The sequence below is a fragment of the Schistocerca piceifrons genome, chromosome 2, assembly GCF_021461385.2.
Source record: "Schistocerca piceifrons isolate TAMUIC-IGC-003096 chromosome 2, iqSchPice1.1, whole genome shotgun sequence".
Classification (NCBI taxonomy): Eukaryota; Metazoa; Arthropoda; class Insecta; order Orthoptera; family Acrididae; genus Schistocerca; species Schistocerca piceifrons.
The window spans coordinates 305,642,064-305,667,088 of record NC_060139.1 but is presented as its reverse complement, the minus strand read 5'-3'; the positions used below and the strand labels follow the sequence as shown (position 1 = coordinate 305,667,088).

Here is a 25,025-nt window from a genome sequence, read left to right as displayed (position 1 = left end):
CCGTTGTGGAATAATAACCGGTCCAAGTACGTGGCCGCTAAGAATCCTTGCTCACACACTGGTGCTGATTCAATGCTGATGACACGCCTCAACCATTCCCCGAGGATTGTCTGCAGTCCCCAGATGACGCTTATATAGATTGATGATGCCAGTTCTGGTAAAGGTTGCTTCGTCGGTAAGAAGGACTGATGACAGAAATCCTGTAATTGCGATGGTGCTAGAGGGAAATCCGCTGCTGATAATAATTGCACTTGTTGTAGGTGGTAGGTTAGTAGCTGTTGTCACACAGGGTACACATAGTTGTACTTTGGCTTACACCACGTTGGCGGGCCAGTTACCTGGAGCTTGTACTAGGGTTCGTCTCAATATCCTGTAGAACCCGGTCCTCCAAATCTGGTGTACACCACCCCGCACGTTCGTCTGTCTGAAAAACCCATGATCACACAAACGCCGAAAAAGCGCTTAAAATGTTGTGTGATATGGTTGGTGTCTGTAAGGGTACTTGTTTTGGTATAGGCGTGATGCTTCCCGACCGTTTTCATCTGCCTAGCCGGACACAAACCATTACAGTACGCTGCGCCGATCACACAGCCTGCAGCACACAAGGGAAACATGGCTCGTGGTCAGAGGAACTTTCATTCGTCAGCGTCGTCTACTGTGGCAACGATGAATTTCAGGACATATGTTCATAGGACATTTTTTCCTCCATTTCCAGTCAGGAACCCGCCCGTGCAGTTTGGCGGTTTTATTAATGATACTGATGCCATGTTGTTGTTTTTAGGTTGCGTAGTATCTCGAAGTACATGTGGCAAGAGCAACCATTAGTGGCTATTTTACCCTGGGCAACAGGTCAGATGTTGTATGTGGACGTGTGGACGCAAAACGGGTAGTCTGTACAGGCGTAGCCCACTTACTAGTGCAACTACGACCTTACAAAAAGACATTCGATAGTAAGTTATGTGATGTGTTTGTGGGAAGACTGTTCGACGCAGAGAATAAACCACCAACACGCTGATGTGCGTACATATTAATGTACCACATACAAAAAATCTGCACTTACACACGTTACACCTTATATATCCCAATATGAGCCAAGATAGTCAGTGGCCTCGTGAAAAAATGTTTGGCAGTGTCTATGGAGCCATGACTGTATCCAGGTATGCACCTCTTCGTCCGAAGCAAAGCGACGGACTCTAATATCTTTCTTCAGGGCTCCAAAAGTATGAAATCACATGGGGAGAAGTCGGGACTGTATGAAGAATGTGTGAGAGTTCCCAGCGAAACTTCTGCAGCCTTTGCAACATTTGGGCTTATGCGGCTACACTCTCAAAATCTAATTATCGTATGAACTGGTGTTTTAAACATAAACTCGAGTATCTTCTTAGACTGTCGGTGTACACGCATTGTGGCTGGACTGTAATGGCAGAAAAGATGATGAACATTGTGGAAAAAAGACTCGCTTCGCAACCTCGTTTGTAATATTGTTTGGCGCGTGCCTGTTGCAGGACCGGCACACGTCAGCGTGGTTCCTGTACGTGTACGGCGGCACGGCGCTGGGGCTGTGGCTGGACATGATCAGCGTCAGCTACGTCGCCGTCGTCACCTTCAGCTTCATCATATTCAACCCAGGTGAGTCCTCCACGCCGCTGGGGCCAACCCTGGTGGACTGCAGTTCGGATTCGTTGAGTAAACAATATAAATGCAGCGTATTGCTCAGTCAATCTCAAAACCATCTAGAGCGTGTTGAACATCATCCTAATGACAGGGAGTGGGAATGGTAAATGAGTTGCTGTAAGACCACTAGGAATCCTACAATCGTCCAAACACTCACTGCTCGTATGTCTTCTTGGATTTTTCTACCTTCTCGCGATTCACAACATCTTTATTGTAAGGGTCTTTTTACTATTTCTTGAATATTTCCGTAGCGGTATCTCGCTGATATCGAAGCTGTATGGAATAGCTACATTAATCTAGTCAGAATCCAGACAGATTCGATGGAAGAGGTTCGTTTGAAAAGCTTTCGACCAACAGACTGATGGTCAGGGGAGGGAGGGAGGAAGAGAGCAAGAGGCATGGAGGGAGCTAGAGAAAGCGAGAGAGAAGAAGAGGAAGAGAAAAAGGGCTGAGGAATAAACTGCGTGTTTCGTAAACACATTATTCAATCAGCGATATCACGTTACGGAAATGTACAACAAATAATAAACAAAGACCTTTACAATTAAGATGTCGTTAATCGCGAGACGGTAGATAAATCCGAGAAGACATATTACTTCTTCCTACATACACCTTGCGCGATTACCATGACTGGTAGTGATCGCAGGAATGCCAAGTCACAGGGCCCACTCACAGCAGACCAAATCTCTGATGGCACTGCAGAGTGCATAGGCTTATTATTGTGTTTACTTCAAGCCCTCTCTTATATCGACAAGAGTTGTATAGGCATGAATCTTTTTGCATTACAGTTTAAGTAAAATATTAAAAATAGAAGTGCAGGGATGATCACTAATATATCTATGGTCATTTGGAATAACAATACTGACTAGGACGTCTAATGTTAGCAGTACGCCGGCCGCGGTGGTCTCGCGGCTCTAGGCGCGCAGTCCGGAACCGCGCGACTGCTACGGTCGCAGGTTCGAATCCTGCCTCGGGCATGGATGTGTGTGATGTCCTTAGGTTAGTTAGGTTTAAGTAGTTCTAAGTTCTAGGGGACTGATGACCTCAGATGTTAAGTCCCATAGTGCTCAGAGCCATTTGAACCAGTCTTTTTTTTTGTTAGCAGTACTTCTACTACTAAACTGGCGTGCAGGCCTTAAGGTTGAAAGTAACTTCGGAGTGATGTGTCATTGTCAAATACCACTGCTCGATGAAACGTGGACCACGCATAGAAAGAAATGGCACAGTGTTGTACAGACGGCAAATGAATGAAATAAATCTAGGGACGAACCGAAATGACACTATTATTATTGAAAGACAATAATTACACTGGTCATCGCAAATTATGGTGGTTCCCTAGATATAACAAAAGGGAGGATATGGCTCTTAATAGGGTGTTCCATCCCTCTGCGCTGTTCACAACCGATGCTGCATGAAGTTGTTACCCACTGGCCGTTATTCGCCCCCCCCCCCCCCCCACCTTCGTCATAACCACTAGAGTAACAGTCTGCAGTGTCCACCAGGGACCAGATGTCAGTCATTTAGCAGTTAGTCGCATTGCAAAAGCGTGTATCCAGAATAGAACAGGCATTCTGGAGGCTCTTTGACGTGAGATGGTAAAGAGCTCCTTTTGAGACGCCTATTCAAATAAGAGAAACAGCACACTCAGCCTAATGTGCAATATACAGTAACTGTCAAATAATTCATCATAGTCGAATCAAAGTTTAAAAGTTAGAACAATGTCGTACACTAAAATACCTCGCACATAGATGGTATGGATACGTTGGTGCCTGACATCAGAAAACTATCAGTTAAATGAAGAGTTAAGGTGCGTTGGATATAGGCTAACTCACCATGACTCTTGACAGCTAAATACCACTGCCATACATAAATTAATAGGGCGATCACAGAGTTATCAGATATACAGCTGAGACGTAGCAACACTTCTTACTGATATTTTCAACACAATTGATCTCAATTACTGTAACATTACTACTTCAGCTGACAGCTTGAAGCAAAAGTACTCTTTCATTCAGGCGTGAAATATTTGCGTACTACAGGCTGTAAATGTACAGCATTAATCTATATTTGACTGAAATATTTACCTGTCGACTTTCGGAATAATTTTTTTGTCAGGTAAGGATTCGGGAACTTTGTAGTCGCATGAGACTATACCAGTTTGGAAGGGCGGTAGTCGCCCGCATTCTGCACTCTTGGTCAGCAGCTGACAATCGAAGAGTAGGTAATGAGACGATGAACGGGTGTATTGATCGCCAATCAAAGTCGTTAAAGTTGGCTGAGAGCAATAGAAAATAATAAATGCGTTTAATCAGGAGCCTTAAGCCAGAGAGGACTTTAGTCCTGATCACATAACGACTGTGACTGCAAGTGAAGCAAGGAAATGTTCTATTTCATCAGCACATTTACAATAAATTACTGACAATTCTTTGTACTACACTTAATATAGTGCATAACCGTCACGTAGCATAGAGATTCGCAGGCACTAAAATAAGAATTAAAGACATCTGGTTACATTAGAGAGTGGTTGTTGAGAGGGTCATCGAATCACCATCACAAATTTTGCTGTCGTTGCTATATAGCTGAGGTGACGAAAGTCATGGAATACACCCTAATATCGCGTCTGACTTCCTTTTTCCCGGCGTACTGCAGCAACTTGAGATGGCAAAAACTGGTCGTTGGAAGTACCTTGCAGAAAAACTGAGCCAAGCTGCCTCTATAGCGGCCCATAATTGCGTAAGTGTTGCCGGTACAGGAGTTTGAGCACGAACTGACCTCTGGAATGTCGGGCGATCTGAGTGGCCAGATCATTCGCTCGAACTGTCCAGAATGTTCTTCAAACCAACCGCGAACAACTGCGGCCCGGTGACTTGGCGCATTTTCATTCAAATTGTTGTTTAGGAACATGAAGTCCGTGAATGGCTGCGAATGGTCTCCAACAGCCGAACATAACCATTTCTAGTCAATGACAGGTTCAGCTGGACCGGAGGAGCCAGTCGATTCCATGTAAACACAGCCCACATCATTATAGAGCAACCAGCGACTTGCACCAGCTCTTACCAACTGAAATCGGGACTCATCTGACCGCCGGCCGCTGTGGCCGAGCGGTTCTAGGCGCAGGTCGCAAGCTCGAATCCTGCCTCGGGCATGGATGTGTGTGCTGTCCTTAGGTTAGTTAGGTTAAGGTAGTTCTAAGTTCTAGGGGAATGATCTCATAGTGCTCAGAGCCATTTGAACTCATCTGACTAAGCCACGGTTTTCCGGCCGTCTAGGGACCAACCTAAATACTCACAAGCCCAGAAGAGGCACTGCGGGCGATATCGTGCTGTTACCAAAGGCACTCGCATTAGTCGTCTGTTGCCATAACCCATTAAAGCCAAATTTCGCCACAGTGTCCTAATGGATACGTTCTCGTACATCCCACATTGCTTTCTGTGGCCACTTCACGCGGGGTTGTTTGTCTGTTAGCACCGACAACTCGACGCAAACGCCACTTCTCTCGATCGTTATGTGAAGGCTGTCGACCACTGCCATGTCAGAGCTGAGAGGTAGTGCCTGCAGTTTGGTATTGTCGACACACTCTTGACACTGTGGATGTCAGAATACTGAATTCCCTAACGATTTCCGAAATGCAGTGTCCCACACGTCTAGGTCGAGCTACCACTCCGCTTTCAAAGTCACTTAACTCCCGCCGTGCGGCCATAATCAGGTCGGAAACTTTCCACGTGAATCACTTCAGTAAAAATGACATCTCCGCAAACGCAACCGCTTCCCTACTTTTTATATCTTGTTTAAGCACTACTACCGCCATGTGAATACGTGCATATCGTTATCCTATAGCTTTTGTCACCTTACTGTATACCAGTGTCAAAGTAAGAAGAAAAGCTAAGAAATTGTATAGGGGCGCCTTCACTAACATAGTTGGTAGAGAGAAGTGTGAGAGTGGGGATGCAAAAGCTCCCGACAGTAGCAGTGACCGAATGTAGAAGCACGATGGTGGACGCACTAAAGGCTCCTTTTGTGGTGCATGCAGCAATGTATCAGCGGTTGGTGCAAGAATTAGCACAGCGCCACTGTTTCCTTACTCCGGCAGCTGTTTATTGTTCAAGTTGCTTTATGAGGCCACACTGAATCCTTCTCCCACCACTGCGAAACTAGAACCAGACTTTTCTAAAAGCAACCCATCGACGACAGCCACTGCTTACGGAATGTGACTCTTCGGCCTCTTTTGCTGTACATAGCTTGTGGCTAGGACCACTTTTATTAGAAGTACACCTGATAACTGTAAGGAATTTAATGTAAGTACAGTCGACTCTTGCTAATTCGAGCCACGATAAATCGAATTTCTGTTAAATCCATCATGCTTTTAAGTTCCTTAAAGTATCTTCGATAAATATGTTTTGGTATACTCGATGAATCGAAGCGATTGTCATTGGAGATCGCCCCTCAAACACAACTGGAAGTCAGTGCCTGTCTATCATTCGGTAATTCGAATTGTTTTGTCAATTGTTCAGGTAACTATTTCGTCATTCAACTCTTGGTTGTGATTCTTTGTTTTCTGCACAACGGATTACTTACTATAGCACATAAATCAGTTGTAAGAATGACGGCTGTTTGACGTACGCAGAAAAGAAGCAGGTTATTGAGTGCGTGGAATGAGGAGTGATAAAAGAAGGATGTAGCGAAAAGTTTGAGAATTCTATCATCCTCCCCGTCGTCAATTCTGTAGCAGAAAGATAAGACTGCTGAAAACGTATCATAACGAGCGAGGAAACGGACCTGTGAGGTGAATTTCCGCGCCTTCGAGAATGCATACAGAAATGACTTAGTGTAGAGGGCAAAAATGTTGTGCCAAAGGTTCTAGGCTTCAAGAAAAGGCGAACTCATTCGCTGTGAGTCTGGGTATTGAAGAGTTAGGCACAAGCAGGGGACAGATTGCAATGCATCACTTTTATATGGTTACAAAACAATAAATATTCTTTACGGATATACTGAATGTTTTAAACTTTAAAGATATGAATGTAAATTCCTAAATCCATTGACTGACATAAGAAGGTTGTACTGAACAATTTATACATGTATTGATTAAGGTATAGCCGTACATAAATATGTTGATAAGCACGTGGAAATAGACACAAAGAAGGTATGGCCATATACTTTTAATCATCGAATGTAATGTAAGATTTAATGTTCACATCTTATTTGCGTCTGTTTCATTATGCCCTTATATACTTTGAATCTTATAACTTGTAATATAACGTTTATTTGTTGATGCCTTTTTTTTCTATTTCAGTGTGTCAGTTTATCAGTGTACAGCTGAGAGAGCGTAACCAATATGGGCATAACTTGGCCAGTAAAAATTTTTTCCGTCAGTTAGTCAGTGGGTTTAAGGACTTAATCTCATATATTTAGAGTTAAAACCATTTCATACATTATTAAAAAATATTTCATGTTTCTACGCATGAAAAATTGAAGCATTGCAATGTATGCTTTTTATGTACATAGTCGTAAAATGGTCATATATCCTTGAAAATAACTATATTTGTAGAAATAGAAGCTGTCTCTGATATTGTATGGACTGTCTGTTCAGTCTCAAGTTGATCGATGATACTAGAAAGCCGAAAGACGGTTCACGACGAGGTATAAAACAAGTATTGTGGAATATTAATATTTTGTATTTCAGATTTTAATATGTCTATACTCTTCGGAGTGCCGACGGAATACTCCATAAAGAGTTGTGTGCAGAATTCTCAGCCTGTATCTAACTTGTAGCTAGCGGTTTTGTTCGAATAAAGGTAAACACTGTTCCAACATAAACAGGGTGCGAAATTTAGTGCACAGAGCTGCCACGCCTGGTAGTAACAACGGTTCTAAGCCAGCTGGTCAGCGAGTCGAACTTGGACGACAGAGTCGCGTGCCTCTTTCCATGGTAGTGGCTGGGGAGTGCCAACCCATGATCAGGTGTTTTCTATGGCTGAGAGTTCCGGAAAACCTGCTGGTCAGGTCAACAGTCAAACACTTTCTGTATCGAGTTAACCTAGGCCAGCACGGGCAACATGCGGTTGAAAGATAATGTCACAGAGATCTTGAAGCGGCCAAAACCACTGGCCTTAACACGCTTAATTGTAACGCGTGCATTCAAATGCGATTTCCGATTGAGAAACCCATTGCGTAATGTTACCTTACATACTGGTCGTAGATGGCGATACTGCTCCCTCCTATATGTGGCTGCACTGAAATGTTTTTCGTTTGTATACAGGGTGTTACAAAAAGGTACGGCCAAACTTTCAGGAAACATTCCTCACACACAAATAAAGAAAAGATGTTATGTGGACATGCGTACGGAAACGCTTAATTTCCATGTTAGAGCTCATTTTAGTTTCGTCAGTATGTTCTCCAACGTGATCAGATAGTAAATTTTCACAATCAACATGTGTGGGCTGACAAGAATCCGCACGCAATTGTGCAATCACGTCATTAACACAGATTTTCTGTGAACGTTTGGGCAGACATTGTTGGTGATGTCTTGATTGGGCAACATGTTCTTCCACCTACGCTCAATGGAGCACGTTATCATGATTTCATACGGGATACTCCACTTGTGCTGCTAGAACATGTGCCTTTACAAGTACGACACGTGTTTCATGCACGATGGAGCTCCTGCACATTTCAGTCGAAGTGTTTGTACGCTTCTCAACAACAGATTCGGTGACCGATGGATTGGTAGAGGCGGACCAATCCCATGGCTTCCACGCTCTCCTGACCTCAACCCTCTTGACTTTCATTTATGGGGGCATTTGAAAGCTCCTGTCTACGCAACCCCGGTACCAAATGTAGAGACTCTTCGTGCTCGTATTGTGGACGGCTGTGATACAATACGCCATTCTCCAGGGCTCCATCAGCGCATCAGGGATTCCATGCGACGGAGGGTGGATGCCTGTATCCTCGCTAACGTATGACATTTTGAACATTTCCTGTAACAAAGTGTTTGAGATCACGCTGGTACGTTCTGTTGCTGTGTGTTTCCATTCCATGATTAATGTGATTTGAAGAGAAGTAATAAAATGAGCTCTAACATGGAAAGTAAGCGTTTCCGGACACATGTCCACATAACATATTTTCTTTCTCTGTGTGTGAGGAATGTTTCCTGAAAGTTTGGCCGTACCTTTTTGTAACACCCTGTATACAAGGGGCGTCTGAAAAGTTCGGTGAATGGTCTCGGAAAAAAAGGAAACAAGAGCTACACACGAAATTACCGTTACTGGCCATCAAAGTAGTCATCATTAGCTACATCACACAACTGATATCTGTTGTAAAGCGGCTGGAAATTGTTAGGCCGGCCGGTGTGACCGAGCGGTTCTAGGCGCTGCAGTCAGGAACCGCGCGACCGCTACGGTCGCAGGTTCGTATCCTGCCTCGGGCATGGATATGTGTGATGTTCTTAGGTTACTTAGGTTTAAATAATTCTAAGTTCTAGGGGACTGATGGCCTCCTATGTTAAGTCCCATAGTGCTCAGAGCCATTTGAATCATTTTTGAAATTGTTAGCAAACGCTTCTTGTGGAACCGCTCGAAGCGCCATGTTAATGTGTTCCTGGATATTCGCATCATTACACGACATGATACCTGGTACTAACAATACAATCCCATGAGCAAGTGACAGTCAATGGCATGTTCATCTTCTCCGCCTCCCTCTGCTAGAAGCTCTGATGGGTCAAGCCCTTGCTGTCGAAAAAGACGATAAACATCGTCTTAACCATTGAAATCAATTCATTTTCAATAACGTGATTACCAACGGGGGAAGGGGGGGGGGGGGAGTGTACTTCACGAAACACAAAATTTGTTAACTATTATTGTCTTGTATTAACAAAACACTGTTTAAAAAGGTACAGATGCGTAGCTAGGACCCTGAATCTGAAATAGTAAAATATGACATTCATTGTGAACAGTCACATGTACTTCTAAGACTTGAATTTTTTCGTTAAATTTAACTGAAAAATTAAAAACATTTACGGAATCTGGTAGAAGACCTTATTAAGAACATTTTTTTATATATTTTTTTTAAAAATTCCCCTACTAGATTACAGTATTTTCAAAAGGTGGGCATAAAGTACTCCCCCTTGGTATTGGAAGGGTTATACTTGGACTTTTCTGGGACGCGAGGAGGACTATGAACAATATGTCACTGATCATCGCTAGGTCACCAGGCCTCATATCTTGAAGTGAATATCCAGCAACGCGTGACCACGGCCCTTCGAGCGACTCCACACGAAACGTTTGCTGACAAACTTCAGCAGCTTAACAACCGATGTCACAAGTGTGTTGTAGTTAATGATGCTCACTTTGAAGGTCAGTAAGGGTGTTCGGTCTGAATCTCTTGTTTCCTTCACTTTTTGAGAGCAGCTGCTGAACTTCTCAGGCCCACGTTGTACATGAAAGTGTGTAGTACACTTCATGCCACGTCGACATATGTTGTACGCCGTCTTCATGATGTTGCAATGTTAACGGCCACCAGTGTATTTTAAGCTTCTCAGCGAGTATTATTATCGCACATAAGTACAAAATATACACTGAAGCGCCAACGAAACTGGTAAAGACAAGCGTATTCAAATACAGAGCAATGTAAACATGCAGAATACGTCGCTGCGATCGGCAACGCCTATATGAGAAAACAAGTATCTGACGTAGTTGTTAGATCAGTTACTGCTGCTACAGTGGCAGGCTATCAAGATTTATGTGAGTTTGAACGTGGTGTTACAGTCGGCCTCGAGCGATGGGACACAGCATCTATGAGCAAGCGACTAAGTGAGGAAATACCCTTGCAACAATATCACGAGTGTACCGTTAATATCAGGAATCCGGTAAAACATCACATCTCCGACATCGCTGCGGCCGGAAAAATATCCTGCAAGAACGGGACCAGTGATGAGTGAAGAGAATCGTTCAACGCGACAGAAGCGCAACCCTTCCGCAAATTGCTGCAGATTTCAGTGCTGGGCCATCAATAATTATCAGCGTGCGAACTATTCAACGAAACATCATCGATGTGGGCTTATCGGAGCCGAATTGTTCCAATTGTATCGAGCTGATGGACGTGAACGGGTGCAGTTGGAGTGATATGGGACCCATGATGTGTCTAGATACGACTCGGACGGGTGACACGTACGTAAGCATATTGTCTAATCACATTCATCCACTCATGCCCATTGTCCATTTCGACGGACTTGGGCAATTCCCGCAGGACAATGCGACACGCCACACGTCCAGAATTGCTACAGAGTGGCTCCATGAACACTCTTCTGAGGTTAAACACTTCCGCTGGCCACCAAAATCCCCAGACATGGAATTTATTGAGCATAACTGGAATGCCTTGCAACGTGCTGTCCAGAAGAGATCTCCACCCCCAATACTGTTACGGATTTATGGACAGCCCTGCAGAATTCATCGTGTCAGTTCCCTTCGCCCCTACACGATTGCGGCAAATGTACCAGTTTATTTGTCTCTTTAGTGTATATAGTTGCCATGACGTTTCACATTTTATACTGACCCAGCTTCTGACTCGTAACGTGTTTCATATGAAACAAATAAGCAAAACAACAGTAAAAAAGATATCTAGAGGTATAAGCAAGCGCACGGTACTGTGTGCCCATCGGCGGAATTATAGCAGATAACGAATCGCTGATGGTGTATACGACCTACTTGTATATATTTCTTATCACCTTCACTGGTTACAGATGATGCGAAAACACAGTCGCCACAAGGAAGAAACTTATCAGGGCTTGCCTCAAGGACAGCATCTGTAGCCGAGTCGTGCTCTACCTACAAATCCGTGACTCATGCTGTACCGTTTCGTGTCGTCCATTGTTTTATCTCGGTTACGTTGAGAGCTTGCCTCGTGGTGGGAGGAGCGGCCTGCACGAGGAACACGAACTACCGTAGTACTGCTTATCACGACCTACTTTCCCTCACGCGACTGCTTATTGTGTGCTTCGTTGTCTACTCTTTCCTGTTCATCGTCTGTGGAGCGATAGCTTAATTTTTTAAAGCAGACGTTTTGTCACATTATATTGGAGTAGGAATTAAAATCCATGAAGAAGAAATAAAAGCTTTGAGATTTGCCGACTACATTGTAATCCTGTCGGAGACGGCAAAGGGTCTGGAACAGCAGTTGAACGGAATGGGCAGTGTCTTGAAAGGAGGTTCAAATGGTTCAAATGGCTCTGAGCACTATGGGACTTAACATCTGTGATCATCAGTCCCCTAGAACTTAGAACTACTTAAACCTAACTAACCTAAGGACATCACACACATCCATGCCCGAGACAGGATTCGAACCTGCGACCGTAGCGGTCACGCGGTTCCAAACTGAAGCGCCTAGAACCGCACGGCCACACCGGTCGGCCTCTTGAAAGGAGGATATAAGATGAACATCAACAAAAGCCATACGAGGATAACGGAATGCAGTCGAATTAAATCAGGTGATACTGAGTGAATTAAATTAGGAAATGACACACTTAGAGTAGAAAACGAGTTTTGCTATCTGAGAAGCCAAATAACTGACGATAGTCGAGGTAGGGAGGACATAAAATGTAGACTGGCTATGGCAAGGAAAGCCCTCCTGAAGAAGAGAAATTTGTTAATCTCTAGCATAGATTTAAGTGTCCGGAAGTCCTTCCTGAAAGTATTTGTATGGAGTGTAGTCATGTATGGAAGTGAAACATGCACGATAGTTCAGACAAGAAGAGAATAGAAGCTTTCGAAACGTGGTGCTACAGAAGATTCAATCTACATCTACATCCATACTCCGCAAGCCACCTGACGGTGTGTGGCGGAGGGTACCTTGAGTACCTCTATCGGTTCTCCCTTCTATTCCAGTCTCGTATTGTTCGTGGAAAGAAGGATTGTCAGTATGCTTCTGTGTGGGCTCTAATCTCTCTGATTTTATCCTCCTGGTCTCTTCGCGAGATATACGTAGGAGGGAGCAATATACTACTAGACTCCTCGGTGAAGGTATGTTCTCGAAACTTCAGCAAAAGCCCGTCCCGAGCTACTGAGCGTCTCTCCTGCAGAGTCACTGGAGTTTATCTATCATCTCCGTAACGCTTTTGCGATTACTAAATGATCCTGTAACGAAGCGCGCTGCTCTCCGTTGGATCTTCTCTATCTCTTCTATCAACCCTATCTGGTACGGATCCCACACTGCTGAGCAGTATTCAAGCAGTGGGCGAACAAGCGTACTGTAACCTACTTCCTTTGTTTTCGGATTGCATTTCCTTAGGATTCTTCCAATGAATCTCAGTCTGGCATCTGCTTTACCAACGATCAACTTTATATAATCATTCCATTTTAAATCACTCCTAATGCGTACTCCCAGATAATTTATGGAAGTAACTGCTTCCAGTTGCTGACCTGCTATATTGAAGCTAAATGATAAGGGATCTATCTTTCTATGTATTCGCAGCACATTACACTTGTCTACATTGATATTCAATTGCCATTCCCTGCACCATGCGTCAATTCGCTGCAGATCCTCCTGCATTTCAGTACAATTTTCCAATGTTACAACCTCTCGATATACCACAGCATCATCCGCAAAAAGCCTCAGTGAACTTCCGAAGTCATCCACAAGGTAATTTATGTATATTGTGAATAGCAACGGTCCTACGACACTCCCCTACGGCACACCTGAAATCACTCTTACTTCGGAAGACTTCTCTCCATTGAGAATGACATGCTGCGTTCTGTTATCTAGGAACTCTTCAATCCAATCACATAATTGGTCTGATAGTCCATATGCTCTTACTTTGTTCATTAAACGACTGTGGGGAACTGTATCGAACGCCTTTCGGAAGTCAAGAAACACGGCATCTACCTGTGAACCCGTGTCTATGGCCCTCTGAGCCTCGTGGACGAATAGCGCGAGCTGGGTTTCACACGACCGTCTTTTTCGAAACCCATGCTGACTCCTACAGAGTAGATTTCTAGTCTCCAGAAAAGTCATTATACTCGAACATAATACGTGTTCCAAAATTCTACAACTGATCGACGTTAGAGATATAGGTCTATAGTTCTGCACATCTGTTCGACGTCCCTTCTTGAAAACGGGGATGACCTGTGCCCTTTTCCAATCCTTTGGAACGCTACGCTCTTCTAGAGACCTACGGTACACCGCTGCAAGAAGGAGGGCAAGTTCCTTCGCGTACTCTGTGTAAAATCGAACTGGTATCCCATCAGGTCCAGCGACCTTTCCTCTTTTGAGCGATTTTAATTGTTTCTCTATCCCTCTGTCGTCTATTTCGATAATTACTATTTTGTCATCTGTGCGGCAACCTAGAGAAGGAACTACAGTGCAGTCTTCCTCTGTGAAACAGCTTTGGAAAAAGACATTTAGTGTTTCGGCCTTTAGTCTGTCATCCTCTGTTTCAGTACCATTTTGGTCACAGAGTGTCCGGACATTTTGTTTTGATCCACCTACCGCTTTGACATACGACCAAAATTTCTTATGATTTTCTGCCAAGTCAGTACATAGAACTTTACTTTAGAATTCATTGAACGCCTCTCGCATAGCCTTCCTCACACAACATTTCGCTTCGCGTAATTTTTGTTTGTCTGCAAGGCTTTGGCTATGTTTATGTTTGCTGTGAAGCTCCCTTTGCTTCCGCAGCAGTTTTCTAACTCGTTTGTTGTACCACGGTGGCTCTTTTCCATCTCTTACGATCTTGCTTGGCACATATTCATCTAACGCATATTGTACGATGGTTTTGAACTTTGTCCACTGATCCTCAACACTATCTGTACTTGAGACAAAACTTTTGTGTTGAGCCGTCAGGTACTTTGTAATCTGCTTTTTGTCACTTTCGCTAAACAGAAAAATCTTCCTACCTTTTTTAATATTTCTATTTACTGCTGAAATCATCGATGCAGTAACCGCTTTATGATCGCTGATTCCCTGTTCTGCGTTAACTGTTTCAAATAGTTCGGGTCTGTTTGTCACCAGAAGGTCTAATATGTTATCGCCACGAGTCGGTTCTCTGAATGCTGAAGATTAGATGAGTACATCAAGTAAATAATGAGGAGATACTGAATAGAACTGGGGAGAAGAGGAATTTGTGGCACAACTTGCCTAGAAGAAGGAATCGGTTGATAGGACACGCTCTAAAATGGTTCAAATGGCTCTGAGCACTATGGGACTCAACATCTGAGGTCATCAGTCCCCTAGACTTAGAACTACTTAAACCTAACTAACCTAAGGACATAATACACATCCATGCCCGGGGCAGGATTTGAACCTGCGACCGTAACGGTCGCGCGGTTCCAGACTGAAGCGCCTAGAACCGCTCGGCCACAGCGGCCGGCCAGACACGCTCTGAGGCAACAAGGGATCACCAGTTTAGTACTGGAGGGTAAAAATCGTAGAGGGAGACCAAGAGATGAATACACTAAGCAGATTCAGAAGGATGTAGGCTGCAGAGGAGGCTTGCACTGGATAGGGAAGCATGGGGAGCTGCATCAACCAGTTTCTGGACTGAAGACAACAGCCGCGCGGGATTAGCCGAGCGGTCTCAGGCGCTGCAGTCATGGACTGTGCGGCTGATCCCGTTTGAGGTTCGAGTCCTCCCTCGGGCATGGGTGTGTGTGTTTGTCCTTAGGATAATTTAGGTTAAGTAGTGTGTGGTCTTAGGGACTGATGACCTTAGCAGTTAAGTCACATAGGATTTCACACACACACTGAAGGCAACAACAACGTATTGTAACAAATAAAAACTATACTTTTTCGTCAACAGGGAGTGTCCGCTTTAGTTATTTACCCAAAACTGTTCAAATTCAGTCCCTAGATCGCTTTACTCTATTTATCTGAAAATGGGCTGCTGGCCCGAAACCTGTCATGCGAAAATAAAGAGAAGCAGTATGGAGACCGAATTTGGACAGTTTTAACTGCATTTCTGGCTTTAGGAGCCTTAATATTTAGCCCCAAGATAAGTTTCTTAGTTAAGTTGAGGCTGCTTTAGCTATTGTGTGGCGTAAGAAGTGGAGTGAGGCCCATACAAACAGGTGGTACAGAGGGTGCCGATTCCGTGAGAAATTGCGCTAGTTTAGTACTCGGATAATCTGGCTGGCCGCCACAACAGGGGATTTAAGGATTACCCTTGGGCCTTATTAATATTTTTAAAAATATCGCTCACATTTGACAGCCGTACTAGCTATGCTCTCAATAGTAATTAGGCTGTAATCCAAGCACTTCAGATTTCAATTTAATAACCAGTTAAGCTCGATAAGCAGAGGAAGCACTTCATGCGTCTCCGGTTTCCGCCATAAAATTCATTAAGAGCGAAGTGATTCGGACTGACATATCAGTCGGTAAGTAGGGGCCGTACGGAACAGTTCGTTGTAGGGGCCGCACGATTAAGATCTGAGCTGCGTGCCGTATACGATGACCTCAGAAATAGCGACTCTGCGAGTAATGCACAGAAGAACAGAGTACTAAACGCGTAAATTGTTCTGCGTCTATGTTTTGTGTAATGCATTTAACGCGTGTTACGCAAGACTTTGTAGGCATACGTTTGCGAAACATTTTGTTAGCACAATGAATTTTTCATTTTGAAGCAGACTGTGTGCTGATATAAAACTTCCGGACAGATTAAAACTTAGATTTTCATCTTGTTAGCAGTTTGTGGCTTTATGTGCTCCGTAGTTATAAATGAACAACAAGCCATTGGCATCTCTGTTAACTACGGACACTTATTTTTATAGCCCAAAAAGCCTTAGACAACTTACCTATATTTCACAGCCTCACAACAATGGATTCGCGACCTGAGTCCTACTTTTGAACAGGGACAAGCACATCTTCAACAAATATCACATGGATGTAGAATGACAGACTCTCCGTCCTCTGCTTTTTTGCGGCAGAGTACAAATACGCCCCATGCGTGTCCTGCATTCTCAGTACAAATGGGAACAGTTACATGCTATATGTGGAAACACAGAGACGGTAATGAATGCACAGAGCGCATGTTGCGCTGGACACTGACAGTAGTAGCATCCACCTGCAAAGTGTTCACTCGTTGCGTGATTCTCATATATCGCCCTTCAGAATCGCTTATGACATACACCCTCGGCGGTTACATGTTTCGTCCATATTCTTCTCGGGAATCCACGTACTTGGTTCTTGGCTTTTGTCTACTAGCTCAGTCTGGAGATATTGTCTCTAGCTTTTTATACACTGAGCGGTCAAACGTCATGGCATGGGAGAGCATTGGATACTATGTCAGTCGTAAGCTTCTGAAGCCTGTGAGCTGCCTTTGTCTGCGTACAGTTCTGATGCTAACGGGTTTCTGATGCCACCACGCACTCAAATTGGCGGCGATGTGATTCACAGTAGCTGCCGATCGCCACGTACGACTCTGCGGAGGTGACATCACGTCCTTTCGTCAAACGCTTGCGGTCGCCCTGTGAGGTAGTTTACGTATGTGGAAACATTTTATCTGCCATGTTGCACACTACCCTGGGCACTGTAGATTACGGAAACCCGAACTGTTGTGTAATCTCCGATACGTTATAACCCACGCATCTTGCACCGATTGTCATTCCACGTCAGAAGTTGTTAACTCGCGACATCCTGTCATTTTCACTACACACCTTCCTACAACAAGATGTTCAGGTACCGTGTCTGCACTCGCACTGACTGTTATTCGGGCGTCATACACGGCACATCTCCAAAACAGACAACTCTTCCAGTGGCTTTTAGCCAATCATTTTATTATAAGGAGTGGTACGAAAGGTCGTAACAAACAAACGGGTTGAAATTTGCGCTTTGGGATAACGCAGTGAGACAGCTAGGAGTGCAAATGTTGTGTCAGAGAGGTTGTGCGCACGTGTAGGTACATGACGCAGGAGAGAAGCAAACAGTTGTGTGTTCCGTCCATGTGACGCGCCAGTGCGTTTCCACTTCGTTCTACAGGTCGTCATTGAGTGAGGTTGGTGTAACACTGATCTTTAAAGTTACTTGATCTACTGTACTCCGTTCGCACATGTCTTACTCACTTACACTAATGAGACAAACTTTACGACCAACTGTCCAACAGCTTGTTGGTCCGCCTTTGCTACACAATATGGCAGTGGTTCAGAGTGGCATGGTGTGGCATGGGTTCGACACGTGCTTGATAGGTTTCTGGCGGTTTATGGCACTAGGTCTTTACGCACAGGTCACGCAACTCCCACAAATCATCGGCTAGTGTTGTTCCACCGTCAGGAGAATTTGGTGCCCAAGGCATTAACGCAAGTCCACTGTCATGCTTCTCAAGTCGCTATATAATGATTCTGCCCTATTGACATGGACAGTTATGCGCTGGAACATGGCGTCACTGTCAACGAAGACATCAGGCCTGAGGAGATGCAGATGGTACACAATAAAGTTCATGTAGTCCACAACTGTCACGATGCCTTCGATTACTACCAGAGGGTACATAGAAGCCTAGGTTAGTGTCCCCCTCAGCACAGTACTGTTTCTGTGGTCTGCCTCCGTGACGTGGTGCAAGTTTAGAGCAGCTGCTCGCGTATCTGGATTCGATCATCGAGTTAGAAACGTGGTACATCCGTCCAGGCGACACGGTTCTACTGGTCCACAGTCCACTCTTATAACCCCGCGTCCACTGCTCACGTAACTGACGATCGTTGGGTTAACATGGGATCACGTAGGAATCGTCATGTACAGAGCCCATGTTCAACGATGTACGCTGGACAGTGTGCTCCGAAACACTTTAGTCTGCATCAGGGCTATTTCATTTCAAATCGCACTAAAAATGAGAAAATTGACCTTGCACTTTTTTAAATGATTAATAATTTTCATATGTGTGAAAAAAAAGTAAACATCTTTCATGACGTTATCTCTTAAATGTTTTCTAGGTTAGAGGTAAAATTCAGCAAATTTTGCGTAACTTTCTGACCACGACAATTTGTCTGCTGTGTGAATCAAATACCTATTATTGGGTTCAGTGTAAGACGATTCATTCTGAAACTGAATATCTGTTCTTGATGTAGTATATAACAATAACTTAACAACAATTAATAAATTAACACCGTTTTCATAAAGATTAATCTCCCCTGCAACGACCTTACAAACTTCCTAGACTGTTTCTGAGCACCCTGTGTACTTCCCTTATTACGTCACATGTACGCAACGTCAGGAGTCTCGCATTGAGAAGTGATGTATAAAGTTTTGGCTCATCAGTGTATTTCTGATGCGCTGGTCTATACAGTCTCCAAGTTTGGGAACATTCAGGCCTCTATTTTTGGTTGACACTATTTTTGCAGAGCTTCAACGTAAATAACTACGAGTATCTTTCCTGAGGTAAGACGCCCTCTATGCGACGTGCATCACATTGGAAGTTAATCTCCCCAAACCATGACAAGTATATCTGGTACAGTGACGTCACTTAATATAGTTACGTGCTTACTCAAACTTGGTAACTTCACAGTACGTGGTAGGAGGAAGGGAGTGGACGGGGGGAGTATAACATCCGTTTTTAACAAAAAACCACAAGAAGTAATCACACACACCAAGGTTCGACTAAAGAGGTGGCAAAATGCACAAATGTGGCTGATACCCGACCAATACATCGACCAAGTTAGAAAGTGTGCGCAGTCAAATTTCTAGGTTAAAATTTCAAACTGTGTTCTTTCATTTGGGGTCAGATAATGCTTCTGTGTGTTTGCTGCAGCTGCCACCGTCCCCCGCATCTCAGTGGCCAGTCTTGTCAGTCTTCCCAATCACCCGGTAGAAGTCCTCGGGCTTCGATGGCTTCCTGAACTTCCCTACGCCAGTTCCGTCCACCTCATCCTCATTTATTTCCTTCTAGAGGTGTCGGTTTAGTCATCCTCTTGGGCCGTCAGTTCCATAGACATAATCTTAAAGTTCACAAACCATATGATCTGTTTTATTTCCGTCGTCTATGCAGTATTAATTAGAATCACCAGTCCCTCTTGTTTCTTGGTTTATTATTCGATTCATTATTGTTACTTCAAAACATCAAATATAGTTCTTACAATTTTGAATTATCCGTCTCTTAGTGTTTATAGTTATATATTTACTCCACAGCAAGTAATATAGTTACTCAGATTCTTGATCGTTTTCATGTGAGTTCATGGGTAGCATTTTTGCTAGTATCTGTATTCGTCGATAGTACTGCTTGTGCCTGGGCCTATACGTGGCGCGTTGGAGATATGTTGCCATACACATTAACCAATATTCATTTCGTGCGATTCTTAGCGTGATGTTTCCATTCTATATTCTGAATCTGTTTCTTTTTTCTTTGTTGATAAGACATGACTTTATTGGTGATAAGCGACCTACCTCATAGTTCAATGTATATATGCAGGATGTTCCAAAGTGCTTGTGACAAACGTCAAGCGGTGATACATCATGTGCATATATATATATATATATATATATATATATATATATATATATATATATATATATATGTGTGTGTGTGTGTGTGTGTGTGTGTGTGTGAGAGAGAGAGAGAGAGAGAGAGAGAGAGAGAGATAGTGTGTTAGACTGTTATCTCTACCAGCCTTTGCTGTATAAAAATATTTCACCAAAATTTACATTCTCCATGTTCTTTCACCGCAAAATTATACCTTTTTTACTACGTTTGATCGTGGTGCTGATAAAGTGAATGTGAATGCTAAGAAAAAGGCATCAATCAAAACTTGTTCCGTATGACTATTTCTTTAATTTGTCCTGGCCCTTCTGGAGACATTTCACTTTATTAAGTTGGAATCTAGCGAGTACTGTGTATCGATGATCGATGTTCGTTTTTATGTTTCTTTTTATTTTAAGTACATACACTGAAGCGCCAAAGAAACTGGTATGGGCATGTGTACTCAAATACAGCGATATGTATACAGGCAGAATACGGCGCTGCGATCGGCAACAGATATATAAGACAACAAATGTTTGGCGCAGTTGTAAATCGGTTGCTGCTGCTATAATGGCAGGTTATCAAGATTTAAGTGAGTTTGAACGTGGTGCTATTGTCGGCTCTCAAGCGATGGTACGAAGCATCTCCGAGCTATCGATGAAGTAGAGATTTTCCCGTACTATCATTTCACGAGTGTACAGTGAATATCAGCAATCCGATAAAACATCAAATCTCCGACATCGCTGCGGCCGGAAACGATCCTGCAAGAATGGGACCAACGACGACTGAAGAGATTCGTTCAGTGTGACAGAAGAGCAACCCTTCCGCAAACTGCTGCGGATTTCAATGCTGGGCCATCAACAAGCGTCAGCGTACGAACCATTCAACTAAACATAATCAGTGTGGGCTTCCTGAGCCTAAGCCCCACTCGTGTATCCCTGATGACTCCACGACACAAAACCTTACGCCTCGTCTGGGCCTGTCAACACAGACACTGAGCTGTTGATGACTGTAAACACGTTGCTGGTCGGATGAGTCTCGTTTCAAATTCAATCGAATGGATGGACGTGTACAGGTATGGAGGCAACCACATGAATCCAGGGACCCTGCATGTCAGCAGGGGACTCTTCAAGCTGGTGGAGGCTCTGTTGTGGTGTGAGGCGTGTACAGTTGGAGTGATATTGGACCCATGATACGTCTAGATACTACTCTGACAGGTGACACGTAGGTAAGAATCCTGTCTGATCACCTTCATCCGTTCATGTCCATTATGCATTCCGACGGACTGGGCCAGATTGGCGCCAGGAACACTCTTCTGAGCTTAAACACTTCCGCAGGCCACGAAACTCCGCAGACGTGAACATTATTGAGCATATCTGGGATGCTCTGCAACATGCTGTTCAGAAGAGATCTCCACCCCCTGGTACTCTGACGGATTTATGGACAGTCCTGCAGGATTCATAGTGTCATTTCCCTTCAGCACTACTTCAGACACTACTCGAGTACATTCCACGTCGTGTTGCGGCACTTCTGCGTGCTCACAGAGGCCCTACACTATATTAGACAGATGTACCAATTTCTTTGGATCTTCAGTGTATTAAGTAATGCTATTATGGTAGCGGAGTCATTTTCATGTCATTTTGGTGGCTGCTGTTGACACGGTGCGTACTGCGCAGGTTCCAAGGGTTCGAGCGTGGGCCTGGCCATCACGCAATCGCTGTTCGTGACGGACATGCTGCAGTACGGCATCCTGCAGCTGAACGAGTCCGTAAGCCAGGCCACGTCCGTGGAGCGCGTGCTCGAGTACACCAGGCTCGACATGGAGCCCGCCCTCGAGTCCGAACCAGGTAAGCCTCACAGTTCTCGCCTGGGTACTTCGCCACCGCAGTGGTCGATCTGAGGTAACATAACTCAAATAGGAAAAATAAAGATATCAAACAGATTAGAGAAAAATTATATTTTAATGATCACTTCTCCTTCATAGTGGCAAAAATTAAACACTAACGCTCTTATGAGTGCCCGTTGTCTTCCACCATAAATGCTAACTAGCATAAAGCCATTTTGGGCATAAAAATACATAATTTAGAAACTAGAAATATCAATCAAAACTGACGTTTCGATCACCTTTGCAGTGCTCCTCTTCATATAGACTAAACTGTTTAATCTCTCAGAAGACGATCACTAGAAAGACGGTCGATACGTCGGTTTTGATAGTTGCTGTTAATTACAAAAAGACGCGCCAGATGTTTAAAAGAATTGTAATCAGTAGTTCTCTTACTACATTTGGTACACAGATATCTTACAAAACGCACTTACAATGCACCGAATGAGATGTTAGTTTCTAAGCTAGCTCAGCGTGTTCGGCCACAGAGTTATGTGCCCTCCGTAATATAAAAACTGAGTGAATGGATCAACGATGAACTTGAATGGATGTGATAGGACGTCCACTCCGAACAAATGCAACGAACAATGATCAAAATGAAATAATAGAAACGTAAATAAAAAAGAAATTGAAGCAATTATTATGTCACTGAAGTGTAATGACACATATAGCTTTTTCATGGGTAAAATACATTTTACACTTATCTGTAAAATGAAAGATTAAGATTTTTGTGTTCCCTCAATCTCAATATTACACTTTCAGAAAAGAAAGAATTGACCAATTTTGGAAATTAGTGAGGTGACACTTGACCAGCGTAGCCTCATTTTGCCAAATTAATCTTCGGCAGTTAACTCCAGGTCTGAGTCCGTTCAGGGACTTCCAACTTGTCAATTTTGATCATAGCCAGGAGGTACAGTTTCTGAAACTCTTTACCAGCCAGGTGGAAGATAGATCTTTGTCCTTCGTAGTTGCAATCTAGTTTTTTGAAAAGTGGTTGTAAGTGTCGTCGATATATTAAGGAAACTCTTCCTTGATTTCAGTCGTTGCAGGTGCGGTTCGTGCCCATTCAGAGAATGCAGTCTCTATCGCTCCATTTCCTTTCTTTCCTCATAATGTACGAGGTCTGTTCAAAAATTTCCGTAACTTTGTCACAAAATTTTTCTAGGCTTACCTTTTACTTATCGTCCATGGTCTCCTTCGAAATACCCTCCTCCACAATTGGTACACCACTCCCAGCGGGGCTTCCACTTTTGGAAGCAGTCCGGTACGCCTCTTGCTGGATCGCACGAAGCACCGTTTGGGAATATTCTTTTATCTCGTCTATCGTTACATATCTTCGTCCTTTCAACGGGGTTTTCAATTTTGGGAATAAAAAAATGTCCGCAGGGGCCAGGTCTGAGGAGTACGGAGGATGAGGCAGCACAGTGATTTCGTTTTTTGTGCAGCAGTCACGCACCAACAGGGATGAATGTGCGGGTGCGTTATTGTGATGCAAGAGCCATGAATTGTCTCGCCACATTTCAGACAGTTTTCTTCTCACATTTTCTCACGGGCGCCGCAACGCGTCCCAACACTACCATCGATTGACAGTTTGTCCCCGTGGCGCGAATTCATGATGAAATAATGCTTCAAAGTCAAAGAACCCTATCAGCATGGCTTCGACATTTGACCTGCCTGGCGAGCTTTTTTTGTCTTGGAGAACACTTTCCAGTCCATTGTCAAGATTAGGCCTTGGTCCCAACATCATAACCGTAGACCCATGTCTTATCACTAGTTATGATTCTCTTAAGGAACATCTCGTTCTCATTTGCGCGATCCAAAAGCTCTTCACAGATTGTTAGGCGAAGATCGTTCTGGTCTTGACTCACGAGCTGAGGGACGAAATTGGCGGCAACACGATGCATTTCAAGATGCTGTGTGAGGATTTCGTGAGATGACCGAACTGAAATGTTACATTCTTTTGCAATCTCTCTGACAGTCACCCTTCAATTGTCGCGCACAGTTTCGCTTACGTTCCCGAGAAGAGCGTCAACGGTAGACGTTGAAGGGCGTCCTGAACGAGGCTCAGTTTTAACATCTGTCCGGCTACTTTTAAACCGTGTGAAGCACTCGTGTGATCGAGAACGGCTTAAGCACTCAACACCGTAGGCTTCCTGCATTATATGGTGTGCCTGTATAAAGGTTTTCTCGAGTTTCCCGCAAAGTTTAATGCAGACGCGTTGCTCCTCTAACTTTGCCATCTCGAAATTCGAAAATTGTGCGACACAACGGTCTACTCAATACAGCGCCGACATGCAACAATGAAACTTCCGGCAGTGGTAATATCTCTTTATATTCTACTAATTATCCCTGCACAATTCTATGAGTCAATTACGTTTCCTACTTGACCATCTATATGCTCGCAGAATCGATGCGCAAAGTAGGACAGTACTATTACTAGTCTATGAGCGCATAATTACTCTTTGTAATGTTCTCTCTGGTGTGTTGAGAGGACTTCTAGGATCTTCTCCGTGCCAAATAGCCGCATTGAATAATTGTGATTTCCTTTCAAGATTACTGGAAGAACGAGATTGAAAATATATTGTATGCTACTCAAGAAAATATATACTGAGCATTTACATCAAAGGTGTGTAAGGAATTTCATTATATATGTATTCTCTAATTGGAAATTTGCACGGAGGTGTTGTTTCGTTGGTAATCAGAAGGGAACTTCCGATAAATTGGAAACGAACCTGCAATTATCAGATCCAAGAGCTCCATTATTTCATCTGATAATTAAACTCTATCAAAGCAAACTTTCCGCTTGATCTGAGGTTTCCCGACAGGCTACGCTACACAAGAAAACCAAGACATTTTATTTACATAGGGTTGTAGATCGCTTCGAATCATCGAGACTGCGGACAAGGAGAGTCATCGTCCGATTCTGATTAAACAAGTAAAACTTAATTATAACTTTCTTGAGCGACTGTGATGGCTGTGATATGGCTGCTTACGAATGAGGTCATTAATAAAATACTAATAACTAACTTTCCTGCCGGCCGCTGTGGCCGA

At 43.7% G+C, this 25,025-nt stretch overlaps 1 protein-coding gene across 1 annotated transcript in view; it reads left to right on the top strand.

Annotated features, from left to right (window-relative positions):
- Positions 1 to 25,025, top strand: part of LOC124775110 (ATP-binding cassette sub-family C member 4-like) — a 365,777-nt gene that overhangs the window by 304,912 nt on the left and 35,840 nt on the right. The window contains exons 18-19 of the mRNA XM_047249941.1: positions 1,506 to 1,629; positions 21,769 to 21,939. Of these exons, the coding sequence (XP_047105897.1) occupies positions 1,506 to 1,629; positions 21,769 to 21,939 (295 nt within the window). The remainder of the gene's footprint in view (positions 1 to 1,505; positions 1,630 to 21,768; positions 21,940 to 25,025) is intronic.